At 51.8% G+C, this 20,717-nt stretch overlaps 10 protein-coding genes; 4 read left to right on the plus strand and 6 right to left on the minus strand.

Annotated features, from left to right (window-relative positions):
• Window positions 1-394: 394 nt before the first annotated feature.
• CHC_T00008181001 (hypothetical protein) lies at window positions 395-1,180 on the minus strand. The gene has a single exon (XM_005712087.1). It carries the CDS (start codon window positions 1,178-1,180, stop codon window positions 395-397), a length of 786 nt encoding a protein of 261 aa, XP_005712144.1.
• Window positions 1,181-1,268: 88 nt separating this feature from the next.
• Window positions 1,269-3,621, minus strand: CHC_T00008264001 (alpha-glucosidase family GH31). XM_005712088.1 is given in 2 exon segments: window positions 1,269-1,500; window positions 1,501-3,621. The coding sequence occupies 1 exon segment, from the start codon at window positions 3,619-3,621 to the stop codon at window positions 1,501-1,503; it is 2,121 nt and encodes a 706-aa protein (XP_005712145.1). The 3' UTR covers window positions 1,269-1,500.
• A 2,057-nt stretch (window positions 3,622-5,678) lies between these two features.
• CHC_T00008182001 (hypothetical protein) lies at window positions 5,679-7,158 on the minus strand. XM_005712089.1 is given in 2 exon segments: window positions 5,679-6,426; window positions 6,427-7,158. The coding sequence occupies 1 exon segment, from the start codon at window positions 7,156-7,158 to the stop codon at window positions 6,427-6,429; it is 732 nt and encodes a 243-aa protein (XP_005712146.1). The 3' UTR covers window positions 5,679-6,426.
• A 6,557-nt stretch (window positions 7,159-13,715) lies between these two features.
• Window positions 13,716-14,607, minus strand: CHC_T00008183001 (hypothetical protein). XM_005712090.1 is given in 2 exon segments: window positions 13,716-14,118; window positions 14,119-14,607. 1 exon segment carries the CDS (start codon window positions 14,605-14,607, stop codon window positions 14,119-14,121), a length of 489 nt encoding a protein of 162 aa, XP_005712147.1. The 3' UTR covers window positions 13,716-14,118.
• A 327-nt stretch (window positions 14,608-14,934) lies between these two features.
• On the plus strand, window positions 14,935-15,192 carry CHC_T00008184001 (hypothetical protein). The gene has a single exon (XM_005712091.1). The coding sequence runs from the start codon at window positions 14,935-14,937 to the stop codon at window positions 15,190-15,192; it is 258 nt and encodes an 85-aa protein (XP_005712148.1).
• Window positions 15,193-15,207: 15 nt separating this feature from the next.
• Window positions 15,208-16,260, plus strand: CHC_T00008374001 (3-ketodihydrosphingosine reductase). Its single transcript, XM_005712092.1, has one exon. The coding sequence runs from the start codon at window positions 15,208-15,210 to the stop codon at window positions 16,258-16,260; it is 1,053 nt and encodes a 350-aa protein (XP_005712149.1).
• Window positions 16,261-16,469: 209 nt separating this feature from the next.
• On the minus strand, window positions 16,470-17,348 carry CHC_T00010021001 (Protein C9orf78, putative). Its single transcript, XM_005712093.1, has one exon. The coding sequence runs from the start codon at window positions 17,346-17,348 to the stop codon at window positions 16,470-16,472; it is 879 nt and encodes a 292-aa protein (XP_005712150.1).
• Window positions 17,349-17,400: 52 nt separating this feature from the next.
• Window positions 17,401-17,685, plus strand: CHC_T00008186001 (hypothetical protein). Its single transcript, XM_005712094.1, has one exon. The coding sequence runs from the start codon at window positions 17,401-17,403 to the stop codon at window positions 17,683-17,685; it is 285 nt and encodes a 94-aa protein (XP_005712151.1).
• Window positions 17,686-18,353: 668 nt separating this feature from the next.
• On the plus strand, window positions 18,354-19,589 carry CHC_T00008895001 (Trs31). XM_005712095.1 is given in 4 exon segments: window positions 18,354-18,541; window positions 18,542-18,929; window positions 19,032-19,294; window positions 19,295-19,589. The coding sequence occupies 2 exon segments, from the start codon at window positions 18,542-18,544 to the stop codon at window positions 19,292-19,294; spliced, it is 651 nt and encodes a 216-aa protein (XP_005712152.1). The 5' UTR covers window positions 18,354-18,541; the 3' UTR covers window positions 19,295-19,589.
• A 256-nt stretch (window positions 19,590-19,845) lies between these two features.
• Window positions 19,846-20,563, minus strand: CHC_T00008187001 (hypothetical protein). Its single transcript, XM_005712096.1, has 2 exons — window positions 20,266-20,563; window positions 19,846-20,135 (listed from the first exon to the last, which is right to left on the minus strand). Exons 1-2 carry the CDS (start codon window positions 20,561-20,563, stop codon window positions 19,846-19,848), a joined length of 588 nt encoding a protein of 195 aa, XP_005712153.1.
• Between the last annotated feature and the right edge of the window lie 154 nt (window positions 20,564-20,717).

A 20,717-nucleotide genomic window follows, 5' to 3' on the forward strand; every position in this document is an offset into this window, starting at 1 on the left:
TTTGGTGTCGATCTAAAAATCGAAATCAAATATCAGGAATTTGGTTCGGGTAGTCTCTGTTTGATTACTCTTGACAATCCAGTTGTGCACGTTCTATTGGTCGACCGAAACGGCTTCCCACCAAAAAGTGCATCGATGCGGTATTTGTCTCGAGATTACCAGTGTCTCCCGCCGATCCAGAATGCTCACTACGGCGTGCATGCTCTTCCCCCTTCCATCCCTCCAGAACGTCGACGGCCCCGCCATCCCTGAGCGCGTCCTTCCCCGCCCGACTCTTACACAACAACAACACTTCGTCGACCAACCAGGCGCGAATCTCCGCCATCTCCTCCCGTCCCACCTCCTTTGACCTCCCCAAGCACATTGCGACCGCCGCTGTACCCCCACCAACACATCATGGCACTCGTCCGCCATCGCGCAGTTCCGCGCCCAGCTCGCCCCCGCCAGCCTCTTCTCTGCCTCCCCCGCCTCCAGCAATCTTAGCAACCTCGTCAACAGCTGTCTCTCCGCCTGCCTTCCCTCGACCAACAGGACGTCCCTCCCCTCCTGGCTCGCGCACGCATTCGACAGCCGCAGCACATTCGGAATACTCGGTACCCTCTCCACGAGCACGAGTAGCGTGCCCCTCTCCCGAAACCCGTCCGCACCCTCCGCTTCGTCCACGCCCGGCGCGAAGCGCGTCAGGTTGGACAGCAGCGCCGCGTGCAGCGCGACGACGTCCGCGTCCAGGACCACCTGCGCTGCGAGCCGCACCGCGTCCGCGTACGTCAGGGCCGCCGCCTCCTCGTCCTCCGACAGGTTCACAAGCGCAGACAGTGCTAGCGCAGTGCGATTCGCTGCTCAGCAGCAGCAGCAGCCGCAGGAGAACGTCGCTCGCGGCTGTCGAGCCAATCATCCGCCGCAGCACCGCTGCCGCCGGCGCGTATGTCCTCTCCGGGATCGCGCTGCTCGCGGTCGCGTGGGGAGCGCGTGCTGTCCGTGAGCAGGGAGGACAGCGCCGGCAGTCTGTCTTTGTCCACGGTGGAGGTGAGAGGGAAGGAGTGCAGACAGAGTGGCGAGGGAGAAGGTCGCGGGATGGGTTTCGAGTGAGCGTGCGACTACGACTGAGGGTGCGACACGAGGGTGAGTACGAGTGTGAGTACAAGGATGCGATGGTGAGTACGAGGGGAATGTACTTCATTTGGTTCTCACCGGTGGGGCAGTTCTTTCCGAAGCATCAAACAGCCAAATAACGAAACAACCAAATTCTAGGGAGCCAATCAAATTACAGAAAAAGTGTGCCAAGTGTTGTTATTTGATGATTTGATTGCGTACCGGTGGGGATGCTCTAACGAGATTTTGTCTCAGAACTGTGCATCGTAATCTCTCCATTGCAAATGCCACATGTTAGTAAAGAGCTTGGCCCACAGTCTAGCACTTTGTCGGCTAGTCTTCGACAATTATTGCGTGTTGATGCGGGACGCACGTATTGCACTGCCGTCTTGCTACATGTTATGCTTTTCATTCTCTCAAGAAGGTTGGCATTTCATCGAGCTCCGCAGATACACGCTGTAACCAGATCGGTCCGGTATGGATAGTAGGATCACAGTACCCAGACTTGTTCAAGTCTACTCTCTTCCATCGACCGCTTGGCAAAAAGACATTTCGTGCTCTTTGCCCTTGTTCAACGACTGGTGCAACAACGACATTCCTGCCGATCATGAATTGATCACCAATATCCGCGACACCTTCCACATCCGGGTCTTCCCAAAACATTGGACGTGCGATCGGCAAGTATTTCACTGCCGCTTCCTCCACGCATTTCTCTATGTGCCCCCAAAAAAATCTATCTCGCCACTCCAGCGCTTTCTGTGACAGTCGCTCGCACTCTTCTCCCATCGACCAGGGTGGGATGCTGAATTGCATCGCAGGCATTGCTGCACTTGCTTGTGCCCATCTGACTAGCAACTCGGCATTAGGGACGTCTTCCCCATACGCGTTGCCAGCGATGTAATCCGGAATACAAAATGGATAGCCGAGCAGACCTGCAGTCAGTAACCCCGATACCACGCTGGCCAATCCGTTCTCCAGCCCCCACGTCGAAAATTTGTCCAACAGGCGGAACATGGGTACTGCATTCTGACATCCACGGACCCCCGAGCGGACCTCTGAGACTTCAAACTTAGAGGCAATCCGATGCATCCACGCACGTGTATACTCCGTGGGGCTGATCATCGATCGTTCTAGGAGGGATTTACGCGGAAGAAAGCTTGGTTCTCCTGCGTCAAACTTAAAGCCGTCCAGTCCATACTCGCTGCATAGCCGCTGGAGCCCGGAGACAAACCAGTCACAGGCTTCCTGATTGGTAACATCCAAAGCGGCGACGGTTGTCGGCTGCCACCACGCAAACTCTCCAAGCTCTCCGCTGTCGCTGTGAACAAAGTATCTTCTAGTTTCGGGGTTAGATATGGCCTCTGAATTAGTGTTTGCAAATGGTACAACCCATACAGTGACAATAAATCCCAAGTCATGGAGCTCGCGAACCATGGCTGCTGGGTCTGGGAACTTCTCTTTATCAAATTCGAGATCCCCATACTTGACGCTCCAGCGGTCGTCGATGCCCATGACTGATCGCGGGAGTGCCCTGTCGACAATATCATGAGCAAAATCGAGAACGTCTCTCTGGGTAACGGCATCTTTGTACCTCGCCCACGTACTCCAGATGGGGTACTTCATCATTTGGAGCGGCGGGATTTTCTTCGGCAGATGACTCATCTCATGCTTGATTTGGCTGAGCACAGATTCACTCGCGGTTCGTACATTCTTTGATCCGCCGATGCAAAACTTCAACTGAGGTTCATGTCGAGCATTGCTGGTGTCATCGACTCTAAGCCAAGGATGCACGACATGAGGCCAGTCATAGGCAGCTCTGCTCTGAAACCTTACGATGTCATCGCCCTTGTCATCCGAAGTTTGCTCCCTGGGAAGGATGTCACGTACGAAATTGGCGACACCGGTTCCCCACTCCATAGGGCTTGAAAAATGGGCGGGTGTCCTGCTGCCGTCAGTGGGGGATGCGTTGAGGGCGGCGTGGAGACAGCGGGAGGTATCATCGACTACGATCATAGCTCCGCTTGTCGAAACGAGAGTAGGGTCGAGGATGGTGCATAGGCCATTCGGTCCATTGTCGAACGGGTAAAATGGACCGAGCTCAAGAATGCCGTCTTGCAAAGGCCAGTGCTGATGCATCATGAGACCGAGGCCAAACCACGACGCTTCACCAAGGTTGAACGCGGCCTCCACTACGGAAGAGGAGGCACCTCCCGATATGGAGATATGAAAACTGGACGGGCCGGCCTGCTCGAGAAGAAGTTGGGCATTAGAGTCGGTGAATACGATGAAATGAGAGGTGATACCAGAAGGAGGAGAGACGGAAGTGAGCGTGAAGCGGGTATCTGGTAAGGGAGGGAGGCCGGAGATATGTCCGGCGAGAACGGTCCGATTCCCGACGGATAGTGTGAGTAGCGGGGTAGGGCTAGCAAGAGCAAGAGTGAGTTCGGCGGTAGAGTCGATGCTGGGGAGGGTGAGTATGCCGGGCTTGGAGTCGGAAGCGCCCACGTCCGGAGTACTGGCATGAGACATGGAAGTGAGGGAGAGTCGCGATGGCGTGTGGTTTGTAAAAAGAGCGGGAACGGCGATGGGGGAGGCCGGAGGGCGATCAGGACTAGTGCGGCGGTGCAATCGGATGCAATAAGGGCGTGTAAATGCGACGGGTGATGGTGCGGGGCTTTGTTGAGGAATGCTGGTGGAGGAGGTAAGCGGAAGAAGTAATACTGGTTGATGGCGGTAGCGGAGGAACGGAGAGGCTGCGTAGGCACAGTGAGGATGGGGCATGGACGCGAAGAGCTACGTCTGGTAGCACAAGGCTTGTCCTGAGGTGAGCACTTTCCGATGGTGAGAGGCGAACCGGTACAGTATGGGGTATGGGGTGGTGACACGTGTGGAATCTAAGCAGGAACGAGGTGCGGGCTCAGCGGAGTCGGGATTCGTCTGTTTTCGGTGCAACGTGACGTGGCAAGCAAGCACTGTGTGGAATCTCATGCCACGTGGAGGCTGTGATACTCGCAGTATCCTTTGGTCCAGTACTGTGCAGTAGGCGGTACAAGGCGACGGATTCATGTTCAAAAATGCATTGAAACAGTGAACTCGTGTTTGTCGCAAAATACGCAAAATACGCAAAATACGCAAAATACGCTCCACTGCATATATAATATATGACTCTGCCCTCACACAGCCCACAACCAACGCCTAGGCGTCGGGTTTGTTTGTAGATACCGCACGTGTGATAGTCCAGTTTCATCTGCTGGACTGCAAGTCTAACCAGCAGCGAGCAGATGCAGATACTATTTCAAAGAAAGCAAAGAGCAACGAGTAACAAACTGAACGAGTTTATTCTCCGCCGGCAATGGGGGAGAGGCTCTATCGCCAGATCGGAAGTTCGAAACCTTACAGCCTTCGCTTCAAGCGAGCCCACCTCTCGTGCGCGTTGTACCCCCTTGATATTTAGATCCTTTTCGAGGGGTATTGTCTGCCTGCAGACTTGAGTCTGTAGTGAAGATGCAAAGTATGAGTGATGGCGTCCTGCGAGCGGTCTTTCTGAGCAGTAATGCGCAAGGGAGTGGCTGCAAAAAAGCCGTAAATCTCATTATCTTACAGTGCCTGGTTCGATATAGTGCCGTTTTCGGCCCACTGACACAGGGTAGCACTATATCGCGACCTCCCCCCCTGTATGAGTTTTTGCCCAAAAAGGGAGGGATTCTGTTGTGACTTCCCCCCAATCATTTTAGGGTTTACGCATAAGGATTTCTGTAACGGATAAGATATGACTAAAATTTCACAATAGAACTCGCAGATAGCTAGGTGGGTTGGTCATGACTAAAACAAGAGCCCTTATGCTAAGGATAAAGTGAGCAACTGCATAGGATTATTAGCGTCTCTAGCAATCACCCGCCAAACGATGGGAAGAGGACGTCAGCGCGACCATTCTGTTACCATTGCAACAGAAAGGTGACGATGGTTCCCGCCAATTCTGTACCACTACAGTATTAACATGTGTGTTAGATGCTTTCTCGGGAGTGGCTTCTGCTGCAGAAGCAGGCATGCCAATAAAAGCTCATCGACATGCAGTGCTGTACCCTTGGTACCGTACAGTGCCACGGGCGTCTATATGAAAGGGATCTGGATGTCTTTTTGGTGCGAATGGAGCATTTTTCCGAAATTATGCTGTAAAACTCGAGAATCGTTCAAGGTAAGGGGCACACCGTCGGTACTTTTTGATTAGTCGACAGCAATGAAATTTGAGTGCAACGTACCGGATGCCATTACACATGCGTTGGTTGGTAGCTGCTCCGAGGCTAGCGGCATTGTTTACCAGGTGGAAGCGGATACTGTAAGATGTTAGAAACATCTATGGAATCCGTAGTATGGATGACGTAGAGAGCGTATGGACCTTAGGGTTATAGGGCTGAATATAAAGAAGACGAGAGGGTTCTTATGCGGCGGGAGATGGAGAAGCATGTGCTCTTCTGTGCGTCCTGGAGCAGTTCCCTCACTTCACCAACATTCCTATACCGAAGCAGCATTGTAATTGGACGCTACGGCATGTATTGGCCACTTATCCTATCTAAAGCGTCTATTTGAACACAGAGCATCGCGTATGCATTCAGACAAGTTTAGTTCCGCTGCGCCGGCATTGATGAGAGAATTTTTAGACAAACGTATACACAATGCTGTAGAGGGACATGTTGAGAACTATGTACTGTACTGTAGGGGCCGCCGTTAAGATAGGTGACCTCCTATTCTATGCGAGAAGAAATAAGTTTTGCGCTAGGCAACCCTCCAAATAGTGTGTTTCCTATTTCACTGGCAGGTAGGCGGTGTTAAGTGTGTGGTCACCGCAACATCCTGGCCATGAAAAGCTCACATCTAAATCAATTTTGAAGGGCAGCATATTTCGGCATCAAAAGAAGGCACTCATGGCTGTCCCCCCACTTTGGAAGTAACTAGTCACGTGCACATACAGTCGTGTAAACTTTCTTGTAACAAGCATGCAATTCCATGATTTTCAAGGGTAGTAACCCCTTGCAATTAGAGAACAGTGTTCGAAACGATATCAGTTCTCTTCTGAGCAAGTTGTTTCGGTGTTGATCAGCAGAGAAGCGTCACTTGATACGGGCAGTGGCGACCGGTGCATTAGCATGACACACAGTCAAGACAACGAAACGTGTCTGCCATTTCCACTGGGCTTCCTGAATGCACCCGCTCTCGTGAAGTTGAATCCTTCGCTGGGTATGGGAGCGACATTTGTACGTAGATGAACGGCTACAACCATCCCTACGAAGGAAAGATGGCGAACGGAGCCGGTAGCAGAGTCCATGCTTTTGTAACTCAATGGTGCTTCCCCTGTGAGAACCTAAACGGCGGGACGAGCTTGTACGCTTCAACGACAACGATATCAAACTCATCCGCCGATGCCAAACAGGGGCTCTTAAAGGTAGCGCAGGGACCCGAGCTTCCTCTCTCGAACATGGAATCCAAGAAGAGGGCGAACTTGCCGCCGCCGCCAATGGCCAGAGACTTCGAGGAGCTCAGCTGGAAGAAAGAGTTGGCCCTGGACCACTTGTGCACCTTGACGGATGGGGAGAGCGTGAACACAAAGCCCTCGCCGTTGCCATAGTATTGCTTGGACGACTTCCACGGGGTGGTTGTGTAGCAGCCAAAGACGGCCTTGCGGCTGTCCCGGACGAGCAGGACGATAGGGTCCGGGCCGGCGCACTTTGCGAAGAAGGTCTGCAGACTGACGCCGTCGCGCATGGTGGAGTACACGGCCTGCCAGTCGCACGAGCTGTAGCGGACGGGGAAGTGGGCGTGCAGCGGGGAGACAAACTGCGGGCTGGGAACGATTGCAGAGGAGGAGGAGATGCGAGGGATGTAGGACGTGTGCGTTCGTCGGCGCCGCAGGCGGCGCGATGGCGGCGCAGAGGTTGTTGGGGAGGAAATGGAGCGGTGGAGCGGCGTTGAGTTTAGCGGCGAGGTGGAGGTTGGCATGACGGTGGCGGTGTTCATTTCGGGGGAGATTGACCAGCGGCGACGGATGCGGTTGAGGCGTAGCTGGAACATGTGGGAAGGAGGGGCGGGGGTGCGGGTTTATGAAGGAGTTGGTTTGCTGGTAGGTGGCAGGGTCGAGGGAGTGCGGTTCCGGTGCCGGATGGCCGGAAGAAGAGCATTCGGTACTGCGAATTCAAGAAAAAACACAAGAAAATCGAGAGGTGCCAACCGATACGATGTAATTGGGTTGGATGTGTCGGGGATTAAAGTGAATTTTAGTTGCTTTTGATGGTGCGATGGCATTCTGGGACTAAGGCGGTATCATAACTGGAGTGCGTTTGCACTTGAGCTTTGCAAGGCAGAAAAGGACGACGCCATCCATTCAAAAGATCTCAACATGCCCTGGTGTACAGCGCATAGCACAGAAGTAATGTAGAAAACGTTGTTTTCTACACTACTACCGAATGCCCCTCGGTCCCTGCTGCGCCGGTTCCTTCGTACTTGGGGATTGGTCGCAGCTCCTAGTCCTGTTCCAGCAGGCATGAGTTTGCCAGCCCACAGCGTCCTCACTCGCTAACGTCCACCTTCTCGTCCATCCTCCAAGCCCTCCCCCCGGTATGCTACCAGACAGAAGCCACGGCGAATGATATCACGGCTCGCAGTCCATACCACTGTGGCATTGTCAACTGCGCCGCCTTCTGCCAGCTGGAGCCGCTAATGCCCGGACCTAGACAACTTGGGCGTCCGCAACCGCACCGTTCCCGCGTATCCCATCTGACTCTCCCATCTGACTCTCCCATCTGACTCTCCCATCTGAGTCGCCTATCTGAGTCGCCCATCTGACTAGCCCATCTGACCAGCCCATCTGACTAGCCCATCCCAGAACCAGGCTGGCACTATGTCCCGCTTCTATTCGACACTCTCGAAGTCCCTTCTACGCGCACGCTCGCAGTAATCACTGACCATGCAAGAAAGACAACCACCTGTAGCGCTGCCACAATTGCTTCTTGGCATCCAACAGCGTCCAACTACCGGACAGTATTCCATTTAGTTCAGCGTTGCTGCTGCCATCCTAGGCCATCCATTTCATTTGATTTGGCCCTAGATATGTTCCCAGATATCCGTCGTTATGAGATAGCATTCGCAACAATAGTCATTGAATAAAGCATATAACATGATAAGAGCTGCCATCCTCGCTCGCCTGCCATGTCATGTCGCCGACGGGCAACATCCCGGACACACGTGTAAATTCTCGATATTCTGCGAGAATCTGTGGCAACATTTGCGACCATCAAATTGAATGAAAATAAATGAATTCACTTCCATTTCGAAGCCAAGTAAAATATCTGTACACTTGTACTGTGCACCTTTACCGACGACCACATGTACTGTACCCTTGCTTATTGTATCTACTCTCAGCGTCATCCGCCTCCAGTACACTAAGTGATGTGCCCGCTCTCTCTTGCAAGCCCAATGGCCAGGCCTGCATCTTTTCATACTGGTTTTAACAAGCGGTGAGCCTGTAGATGGAGAAAGAGCGTCGAAAGCATTTCTCTTCCTTCTATTGGCAACGGGGGGTATCTCGGATTCTTTTATGATTGCTACGCTTAGGCAGAGGGGCGGCTGGTCTTAAGGTACAGTAGTATCTTCGTTTTCTCGCAGCGTCATTAGATTTTGCCGCGAGAGCCTAAGAGTGGGGATGCAATCCCTTCTCTCTTGATGCTGCGAGAAAAGGAAGCACGTAACACAGCAGTCGGGTCTATTTTCTTGCCGCCCTTCTGAGAAACCACACCGTAGTAATATGCCCGCCGAAACCTTTTTGATCTGCGCTAGGGATTAGGAAAACCTTTTTTGATCAAATATGAACGAGGTTTTCAGTGCCACGCGAATCTCCAATTTTGATCGACTTGGTAATTCTGTCTACCATAAGAAACACAAGGACACGCTGCGAGCGGCCATGAAACTGTTTCAACGGACGCTTCTGAGAAATGACTGTGCAGTAACGGCGAGTAATTTGTTGACGAATTTCTCTTCGTAAGCTGTCCCGCCTAGTGTAAAACACACTTCCACAAGCCTTGCATGAGAGCTTCAAAAATCCCAGCGCCTGTTCTGCTGTTTCTTTTCTGAAATTTTTTGCTCTCGCTGAGCGAGATGTGCTCAATGCCCACCTTCCAGCTGGAAGGGGGGATTCACTGTACAGTACACGTCGCCAGCAAGGCATGATAGCGCCACCCTGTGACGGTGAGAAAGATGTACAATACGCGCAGGCATGCGGGGTATGGCGCACTCCTGCCAAATGCGAAAAAGGCGTCTCGGATGGAGGGAGGCCTTGCTCCATTTACCTTATTTCAACGCTCTGGTACAGCATTTCAGAGATCAATCGCTACTGTGTTCTGCTATTAACCGTAGTACAGTAGAGTTTCTCTTAGTATCTAGGATACTTTCTCGGTTTTCTGAAGAAAAAGACATCCTTCAGGAGTGCATTGCTATCAAATGCTACCACCCGCACCTCCGTGAACATAAAAAAAAATCGACTTGCTCTTGTAGTGAGCTGGTGAACAAACTAAACTGCTCTTCGGGGTAGAGAGTCTCAGCAGCCTGTTTTTTTTTTGGGTGAGGTTTGGTCATGGGGTTGCATTGCGGGATCAGGGAGGATGCGAATTTGGTTTCCACGGCCGGGCAGAAGAGACGTGTTCTGCGACAGGTACCTTTTTTTCCAGTCACTGCACTGTACCCTTCCCCGAGGGGGCAATTTGGTAATTATTTTGACGGAGCCTAACAAGTGTTTTATGGCACTATCCTGGGCTGCCAAAAAGCGTCTGCTACAGCCAGTGGGATGTCCATGTGCCATAGACGACGAAAGGACGCGGGCGAAAACAACCTGTTTGAAGCCATTTGACATTTTCACACGTGCAGAAAGGGCTCAAATGAGAAAAAGGGGCAATTCGGTAATTTTAGTTATGAACCGGAAAGCGACAACAGAGATTGCACAACCTCATCTTCACCCCCTTTATCCTTCCTGAAGGCATGCTTCGAGAGTGTACGGCTCATTGCCGCACCGTACCTCGACCCAGACGAAGGAGCGCGGTGGCCTTCTCTCGCTGCTTTTTTGTCAATGCGTCGCGTTCTTGTCTTGTTTTTTCAATCGCACTCTGCATTCGCATGGAGAGTCCCATGACTCACGCAATTCTGGAGCTGAAGTCATGATGTCGGTGCTACAGGAGAGAGGTTGATGAGGGTTGCGACGCCGTGGCGTAGCGGGAGTTTGAATTTTGGCGGACTTCTGCAACGCAGGGCAACGAGGGAGGACGTACTAAGTTGTACGAGTAGTGTTTGCATGTGGACGGAGCGTTTTGGAGAATCTGGAAGGGGAAGACTAAAAATTACCAAATTGCCCCCGATTACCAAATTGCCCCTTTCAGGAAGGGTACGTGCCGGAGGCCGGGGTAGTGCAGTGACACGTGTCCACGTGAGGCGTCAGTGACACTTTGAAGTAGGGCGCTTTGGACCGAGGCTGGCCTTATTACTTATTACCGCGCGCCCCCCATTGTACAGTACGGCTGCTCTGACGGGGGGTTTCGACTCTCGTGGAGAAAGAAGGTCATCGGCGCAACTTCGTCGCTTGTCCTCCTTCGTAGCTGTGCTTTCAGGTGAGTATGGCACTGTTGTGGTTGCCTCTCTCTAATGGTTTCCTACCGTTATCTGCAAAGCCTTTTACCATACCTTGTATTGCGCATCCACCTTCGCACTCCATCGGAATGCAAACAACCAGGTCCTTGCGATCTCGACTAGCATTCCCTCGTGAACGGCTCGCCCGGCCTGCTCGATGCAACCTCTGCACTCAGTCATGCACTAAACACGATACGCTACGCGATCTTTACACCATCCGCCAACCGCCTGATATCCACCGAACCGTACTCTCAGCTCTTGCGTCCTCGCGCAATTTCCAAACGTTCCTTCAGCGCCATCCCATCGCCGACCACAATCGGAAAGCCTTTGAATTCGCTCAAAAGTGGAGGCGAAGGACGCCTGGATTGCGTCCTCTCTGTCTCGATTCAGGGTGTGGGCTTGGCAGGAGTACGATGAAGCTCGCCAAGCTGCTTCCGCATTGCGATGTTATAGGGATTGATAAAAGTGCTTCTAGGCTGGAAAGAACTGTCGCGTACAGGAGAGATAGTGGCCTCGTAAATGCCTTACCGAACGCTCTTTTATTGCGAGCTGACCTTGTCGACTTTTGGACACTTTGTCTACAGAATGGCGTCTTCCTGGAGCATCACTTTTTGTTGTATCCAAATCCATACCCGAAGCCTAAACATTTGAAGGTATGATGAAAGTCCGAAGGCTTATTCTACCCCGGCAATTCGCATCTGGTATTCACGCAATTCATCCGCTACGTGTTCAAGTGTTCTGACTCGATTGCCATCACTACGACCCTTCTTCTTTCTCAATCTCATTTTCGCGTTCTTCCATACCTTCTGTTTGCATCACGACACTCAGTGGCGGTGGCATGGACATGCTATTTTCCCGGCGATCGTGGCTCTAGGTGGCCGAGTGGAGGTCCGTGGAAGTTGGGACTCGTATTTGCAAGAATTTCGGGCAGCGTTTAGTGCCCTTCATGCAACAGACGTTTTGGCCTCCTTGCGTGGACCAGAAAACGATCAACTACTCTCAGGTCTTGTTTGTCCGTTTTTGAAGTCGGAAGATTCTTCTACCGCCTTGCACGATCAGCCACTAACACATTTTGAGGAAAAATACATCCGAGTTCGACAACCTCTGTTTCGGCTATGCATTGACACTCGTTCGGATTCAAGACGCAAGAAATGCAACCTTCGCACAATATAACATGACGGAAATAAACTGGGATGTAGCGGATGATGTTCGGGAGTCTGGTGTTGGCTACAGTACTACAAAACTATGTTTTCAAGATACATGTGTCGCAGACCCCTCTTAATATCGCACCCCCCGGTTATTTTGCCAAATAGTGCGATTCTGACGTACAGTACAAGGGTAGTGCACAATAAAGACTTTTCTATTTTTGTAAGAGCTCCACCATCGACGTCTGCTTTTTCACCCTGTTTGTTTCTTGTGTGAAACGCATCAGATAAAGCTCTTTTCACTCTGCGGATGACATCGCAAACAACTGTTTTCCCTACATTTACCAAATTCAATTCTACTTCTTTGAAAGCACTTGATTTCATAGAGGCTGCCTGGCTGAACAGAGAACGCCTCACTACTTGCGAGAAAGAGATAGTCTCTTTCGTGACTTTTTATAACGCTGTCGATGGAAGGAAATCATGTTTTGCGGTTATGGTTTCTGTTGGGGAAAGGCTCGTGATGGTTTATCTCGTGGTCGTCGACCAAATGTCCTAAATGGTGGGCACGTGTAGGTAGTCGTGACATGGAGGAATGGGGTGCAATATCTGCCGCAGGGCACTATCAAAAGGTGCGATATTGAGGATCCCTCCCCCCTGTAGAAAATGCAGACGTGTAGTCGAAGTCAAAAGATTGCGGCTAGAGGTTTTGCATATACGTCCGTTTTCCTTGGCTATGACTTTGCTTTGTATAGCCACGGGCGTGTCACCTGCCGTGCTGTGGCGACAGTGCTTAACTTCTATCAATTTTCTGACTTGCAATACAATGCCCTGCGACTTGCCCAGGTTGCAGCTCATAAATATCTTGGATGTATTCAATTCTTAGATGGCAGCGCTTCGGCCTACAACAGGGTCTTTCAGATCAGCCTGGTATGGACATAAATAGACCAGAGATAAGTCTGTGACACAATTGTTCAGGAGAGGGACACGCGTTTGCCGGGAAAACAGCGGAAAAGCTGGCGTGATAGCGGCGGATGAAGAGGTTGGGCTTCTGTACCTTGTCGTTGTATGGCTACACCCTCGAGACAAGTAAACAGACTGGATGAATTCATGATCAATTCTTGAGGTGGCGCTACCGTAGAGGATTGTGTGCCTGAAGTTTCTTTTTTTGAAGAAGCGCTAGATTGAACTAGAAGAAGTTGCCAACAATCCGAGACATGTGATACTTTTTTCTCCATTATCGAAATGCCTATGACTCCATTTACGACATTCGCCAAGCGCAGCCGATTTTCTTCGAAGTGTGAGACGGGAGCGTGGCGATGAATGATTTAAATACATTCCGGGAGCTCATGACGCCATCACATGACGGAAGTGTGTGCAGCGGGTTGAAGGGGACCAAAGAGCGTTCAATTAGAAACTCTCGCTCGAAACTCCGCACCATGCTGCTCGTTATGAAGGAGGCTTGCGCATTCGTTGTCCTCGGAACCCTTCATTTGCTGCCGTCCTAGCTGGGAGACACTGTGTCGCCAAAAAAGGCGAAAGCCATCAGTAGTAAAGCATTGCACCAATCATTCTCCATAGGTCGAAAAAAGAGAGAGAGATATATATATATACAGGAGAGGATGACATTGAACGCCGTAATAGTACCAACGGTGCCCGGTGTCGCATTGCTAGTAGTGCAGCAGCACCGTGGATTGATTCTCAATCACAGAACGCCAGACAACAAGAGTGGGATACTATATGTGTTTCAATGCAAGATTCCGTCTTAGATGAGATTGTGCAAATTTGATGGGACGCAAGGGTGCAGTGCATAGATTGCTGCAAACATGCGCAAGTTGTGTGAGGCAGCTCAGATCCTGCGTGACTATCATAGAGCGAGAGTTGAGCAGTTTCAATATTTACAAAACTGGAGGTCTGGCCGGTCGTGCTTGCGGTGTCACTTTGAGGCCGATATTATACGACAGATTGCCGAAAGCAAAGGTCAAAGTCAATTCCAAAAGCTTGCCCAGGCTAGTATACAAAAAAGGACAAAGGTCGCTAAGAACTTGATGGGAGTGAGGAATACTTCGGCCATGTCTGCAGGATGTCAGTGTGAGATGCAATTCTGCTGTATTGCGGACAGACCTTAAAATGCAATATACATTCTGTTTAAAGAAGGCCATGCCGTTCACTAAAGAAACATTCACACCAGGTGCATTGAGGATACAGAAAGGGCGTGCGATCACAACCAGGCGTCCATGTTCTTGAGAATCTCGTTTAGCACGTCATCATCATAGTTCGCGGCTAGACTCGGAATGATAGCCTTTGCTTCCTCTGCATCTTTCGGCATTAGACTGGCGAGCTGGGCGACTTCAAATGGGTGTAGTCTAGGCTCGACCTTTTGGAGCTGTTCGCGGACCATGATGGCGGCGTCTGTAGTTTCGATCTGGCCAAAGCGTTCGCAGTGTTCCAGAGACGGCTCAAGAAGCCTGTTGTTGACTTGGACATGTTGATTCTTTTCTTTGTGAAGCTTGAGCAATTGAAGGACCTCAGCCGTGAACAACGGCTGGCCTTTCTGCTCGTCAAATTCAGCGCCGAACTCAAGCTTGGCCGCATCTTCATCGCCTGATCGGACAGGCCTTGTTGGGCGCGACGGGGTGACACCGGGGGCTTCATGCTCTCCCGGCAGCAATGGCTCGTCCTTTGGGTCCAGGGCGTTGGAGTGGTCCATTAGATGGTTCGGGCGGGCGTGAAGCCGAGGGAGTTGTCAGTGGCAGGAAAAGAGCGAGTTTCGAACGTGACAAGGGGGAAACTTATGTCATGCTCGGAGAGAAAAGCCACGAGGAAGAAGGCTTGCGGGGGGGATCAAAAAAGGGGCGAAATCAATCTCTCTCCTTGACGTCGGATGCGCGTTTCAGGGATCATAACTCGAGCTTGCTGTTGGCCCGCCAAGATTCGGATTGCACACGTACAGTATACAATTGTCGTCCAATCGCGTTTAAGATGCTGTCGTCCCACCCATACGCACTCCACACACTCCGTTGGGACGGGGTCTCTCATGCCCGTCCCCCCTACTTTCGCCCGGCGCAATTGTCTCTTTCTCCCCTCCATCATCATCTCCCTCTTTCTTCCAGTGTACACCCTGTGCCTCTGTCAGCTCCCATTTCCCTTCGCACATCTTCGCTTGTCCCTAGAAATTTCTGCAGAGAGAAGAACAACACACTTGCTGCGGAGTCAATCTATTCCCAAACCTCCAGCTTCGTCTACAGATACTTCTGAGGTGTACCACTGCATCTATATAAGTGCCATTCCATGACCCACACGCTGTGCGATGCTCCTGCAAAATATCGCGAGCCTTGACATTCTTGCTACCTCAGTCTTCCTCGGTGGTGCTATCCTCATCCTCTCTTTCGCTCTCGTTTCCTACATGGGTCTTCTCTCTTCGCGCCCGTCGAGGCGGGAAGCTTACTTCGCTGGAAAGCATGTCGTCATTACTGGCGGAAGCTCCGGCATAGGCAAAGAGCTCGCTGGTATACTGGTCGGCGCCGGCGCCTCGGTCACCCTCGTCGCCCGGAATATGACACGCCTTCAAAACGCCGCCAAGGAGCTCGCGCCCCCGGATGAGTCCCTTGCTACTGCTGCGCGAGTCAATATTGCCTCGGCCGACTGCTCGGATGCGAAGGCTGTCGATAAAATGGTCGACGACGTCGAAAGCCAATTCGGACCCATTGATATCCTCGTCAACTCTGCAGGTACTGCTGTTGGCGGCTACTTTGAGGACCTGTCACCGGAAACCTTTGAATTTATGATGAAGGCAAACTATTTTGCCCAGCTTTATCCGACCCACGCCGTGTTCAAGCGCATGACTCACCGTCGCGCCGGTCAGATTGTACTCATCAGCTCTATGGCTGGCCAGATCGGTATCATCGGGCATTCTGCGTACAGTCCGAGTAAGTTTGCTGTGCGCGGTTTGGCTGAGGCTGTCTGGTATGAAGGGAAACCATTTGGCATTGGCGTTACTGTTGCATATCCACCGGATACAGACACTCCCGGATATCAGTCTGAGAAAGACACTATGCCCCCAGAGACTCATGAAATCTCAAATTCGAGCGGCGTCTTGACTGCAGAGAAAGTGGCTCGGGGCATTGCGGACGGCATGATGCGGAAACAGTACCGGGTAAGTGCCGGGTTTAATGGCAGATTACTGGGAATCGTATCCGCAGGGTTAAATCCTGGCGTTGGTATTGGAGAAGTACTGTCTATGCCGTTCCTTAGAGCCCTCGCTCCAATCTTCATATGGGACCATTGTAGAGTTACTGCGAAAGGGCATGCTGTGAGATTTCCCAATGCGAACAAAGAGGCAAAACCGCCAAAGCAAGTCTAAGAGCTGCATCCCAGTACAAACACTCTGCACATCTCGGTGTGGTCGATAGTTGCACATGAAGATGTCCGAACAGTATTTTGCTTCGCTGCATCATTTCATCACCACAGACTCCGATGCAATCGCCGCCATCATGTAGGACCAAACTGTTTCAATGACAAGCAATGTAAGCTTGTGGAATAACTGTTTGTACAGTAAATACAGAGTATTGACTATCGACGCCAACGCTTCTTGAATCGATCTGCAACTAAGTAGTCAGTTGCTGCTTGATATCGCGGCCTCTTGACTGTATCGTCTCTCACTTTACCCTTGCCATCCCCACTGACATTGGAAATATTCTGTACTGGCTCGTTCCCGCTGTCGTGGCCTTTTGGCCCTACATGCTCCGCAATCCAGTCGCTTCTGTGTTTGGAGTAGTTGGCACTGACATTGCCCGGTATACTTGCTAGTATAGGGGTGCTCAAACGCTCGTCCCTTTTCTCGAGGAGCTTCCTATGCGCGCGCACGGTTTCTTCAATATTCCTCTGACGAACATCTTCCGGGAGTTCCACCTCTTCAACGCCTGCCGCAGGTAGGCCATCTCCGGGATCATACTGCGGGCGTTGTTCGACTTTTAATCTTTCTGGAACTGCAAATAAGTCGAATTCATCGGCAGTGTTTCCATCACGCGCAGATGTAATTGTATGGTCGTCCTTGTCGCCAAACTTCTTCTTCATCCCGTCGTTGATAAACTTCTCCATTCTCTCTTCCATGTCATGTCCGGAGCGTTCGACGGCAAAGTCGTCCTTCAGATCACTAATAACATTGTCGACAGACGAAGGGTTTGCCTTTTCTGTTTTCTCCCCATCGCGATGACGCTTTTCACCACCTGTGATGTCCAAAGCGATTTTGCGGCTCTCCTCGCGCATCTGTTGAGCTTTCCGCATGAGCAAAAGCTCAGCCGCTGTCATCTCTTTTTCACTGTTGCTGAGATTTTTGGGCGTGTCCACCTCATCATCGAGCACTCTTTTTGCTCGCTTTTTCGTTGATTTGGTGCGACGACGCAACCGGACGGCAGTCTCCTTGTCATCCGCTGGAATTTCCGAGGACATGTGCTTGCGTGCAGGCAACCGGAAATTATTCAATTAGCTTGTCCTGTGTGAGATGCCGTTGGAAAGAGGGTGCACAAAGCCGGGGGAATTGGTCGTAGTCGGTAAAAGAAGGGCGATCACTTGGTTAAACAGCAGTAACAGTGACGTTTCGCTTTTGCCAGTCGCGTTGGGTCGCCACAGAGACTTGGTAGTCAGTAAACAACCAAAGCTTTGGCTTTCGACACTGCAAAGGGTGCCTGCTGACGGAGGCGGGAGGCATGGCACTACATCTGTACTGCAGTCTGTTGAGCTGCCATACGAGCACAGAGTCCTGAGGAAAATACTGTACCCTTGGTAGCGTACGTCCCCAACAAACAGAGACAGAAAAAAAGGAGAATAGTACAGTACAGGGGGGGGGGGGGGGGGGGGGGTCGCGCTATAGTGCTACCCTGTGTCAGTGGGCCGAAACGGCACTATATCGGACCAGGCACTGTCAGATAATAAGATTTACGGCTCTTTTGCAACCACTTCCTTGCATCACTGCTCAGAAAGACCGCTCGCAGGACGCCATCACTCATACTTTGCATCTTCACTACGGACTCAAGCATTTCTGTTATTAGTAGCTGCCGAGCCGTTGCATTGACTTCCTCCTTTTTCGCAGCCATAAATGCCAGCCTACACTTTTGCAAATGTCGAACTGCATCATCGACCCTGCCTTTTTCCGCTATAGTCTCTATTCGAGTTAGCAACTGCATAATATCTTTCCGTGGCGCCAGTGGCTCTCGGGCAGTACACGTCCATCCAACTGCCACTCTGGAGACCCTTCGTTTTTGGCTTAAAATTCGTGCCACCCGCAGAAGGGTGGCACTATATCAGATCTGGCACTAACAAATATGGCACTATATCGCGACCCCCCCTGTATGTAGAATAATCGTAACAAAAAAAGACTCTTACGCTAAAAAAAGGGTTTACGCGATATGATAAACACATAATTTCACATAATCAAGAAGTCACATGTGCGATGCATTCGTGTCTCACATAGTTTTAATGTGACGCCCGACTCTGCTTGACCATAGCGCCGGGGTCTCCTAGCTAGCTAGACACGAACACCGGTCGCCCTCCGGCCATCGAGAACTGGTCCAGCACCAAGCATTGTGTCCACCTCATGTGCCGGCGCAACATCTGTCGCATTCAAACAAAACGGATCAGCGAAGATGCAGTCACGCAGCCGGAAGAGTCTGATGCACGACTCAGTCCCTGGCAGTTCATCGCCGCATGGAATCACGAAAAACATTCTGGAAATGAGCCTGAATCAAGCGCGTGGTGAAGTCAATATGGATGCATATCTCGTCCTATTTTCCGAATTGGTGTCATACTGCCGGGATCGCGTCGAGTCTGTGATGGCTCTTCAGGAGAAGCTCGCCCAACTGGGCTATCGAATCGGCCGCAGGGCCCTGGAACTTATCCTGGCGAGGGAGAAGGTCTCGCGACGGGAAACCCGTCTACTAAACATGCTCAATTTCATTGCCTCGACGCTTTGGAACTTCTTGTACGGAAAGCAGGCGGATTGCTTGAAAAAAGTCCGAGACTCTGAACTGGAATGTAAGTTGCAACTCATCAGCGCGGGTCTATGAATTACCGGAGAGTCAGTTATAATCCCCAAACTCATCATCGACACTCCTACGCTTACAACTATGTTTCCAGATTACATCGAAGAAGCTGAACCGTTAGTGAACAAGTATATTTCGGTTCCAGCCGACTATGGACACTTCAATTGTGCCTCGTTTTCGGCTGGGATTATTAACGGCGTTTTGGACTCAGCAGGGTTTCCGGCCGAGGTTACGGCCAAGGTCCTGGCTAGAAACGGAGATGAGGACCTTTCTCAGCAACAGGGGCAACCGCTGACGATCTATTACATCAAGTTCGAGCCAGAGGTGCTCGAACGTGAAAAACGCCTCAACGGGTAATGGCACCACAAGGAGCTACAATTTTGGTTGGGCGTCAAGGGAACGGCAGCGACCTGGCAACAAGCATACATCGCCGTAGAGTGACGGCGGAAGAAGAGCAGCTAGAGGCTGGTTATGACAATACACACTGTTCGGAGATAGAGAGCGATGAGGCTATTTCTACGTACAACGAAACCGAAAGACCAAGCGTTGAGATGTGGCACGGAGGGAAGGTGGAGCGAAGCAAAACGTGCCTCTTTTTTTAACATTTTGCAGAGTCGGTCGATAAAGGGGAGGCGAAAATGACCTTGGTTAGTATCACCGCTGCATGCGGCACGTTGCATTGTTACTGAGAAGAAAAGAAAAGCGGAGCAGGCCGGTACGCGAGAGCGTGTGGCGGGGCGGGTGCGTGGACGCGGAAGGATGGGCCTATTTTTACCCGCTCGTGAGATTGACATACAATCGAAAGCGAGCAAGGACGAGCGGGGATAGGGAGGACTGGAGGCGGAAAACCGGGAGCAGAGCGGAGAGAAAAAGGTTGTAACAACGGGGTATAAAACAAGTTTGTGTAGTTATCGAATAGCTGTTTTGTGGGGTTGGTGTTCCTTGGACTTGGATTGGGGTGGAAGGCGATCCTTTTCCGATGGGGGATCTGCTGCGTCGGAGATTTGTGGTGGGGTGTCCTCGATATTCGTGATGGGTCCTGGGGTGATGTCTATTTGTTGATACATGGAAGCGTTGCGGAGCCATTTTTCTACCTTCATGAAGTTTTGACCTCGCGTGAGACCATTGTTGTCAGGGGCGTTGAGATCGGCTTTGTCGTCCGCGGCGGCGTCCTTGCGAGTTTCGCGATGTTGTCGGCCTGGGTTGCGAGGTTTGTAAAAGGAGGATGGAAGGAGAGGGAGAGAACATTAGTGTCCTCTGTTCGTGCACGGCAAGAAAAAAAAGGCGGACAGCGTGTGAGACGTAAAGAGACGCGACAAAAAACGTACCTGGGCGCGAGCGTTCCTTGGGGTCCTTCTTCTTGTTCATTTCCGAGAAGTCGCGCGCCGAGTTGGGGGGGTCCGTGACGGAACTGAGCTGGCCATCTGGCTTTGTAGGGTCGAAGAAGACCTCGTTGGGCAGCTTGAGCTTGCTGGAGACATCCTGCGCGGGCGTGTGGCCGGGCTGCGGTATGGGCGGCGGGCGCGCGTGCCCCCGGCGCGACGGCGGGGCCGACGCGCCGACCGGGCGTATCTGCTCGGGAGGCGGGCGCGAATCACCTCCGATGCAGCACCGCAGGAAGGACATGTGGGGCACGGCGCCGGGCGTACGCGCCGGGTGGCGAGCGCGGGGGGGTCGCGCTGCGTCGACGGAGGGGGGAGAGAAAGGACGCGGCGTGAGAGTGTGGCGGGAGGTTTGCGGGGGGTGTAGGGGATGTTGCGGGTGTGCGGGCAGAGGGGGG

This window comes from Chondrus crispus, genomic scaffold (assembly GCF_000350225.1).
Source record: "Chondrus crispus Stackhouse genomic scaffold, scaffold_96, whole genome shotgun sequence".
In the NCBI taxonomy this organism is placed as follows: domain Eukaryota; phylum Rhodophyta; class Florideophyceae; order Gigartinales; family Gigartinaceae; genus Chondrus; species Chondrus crispus.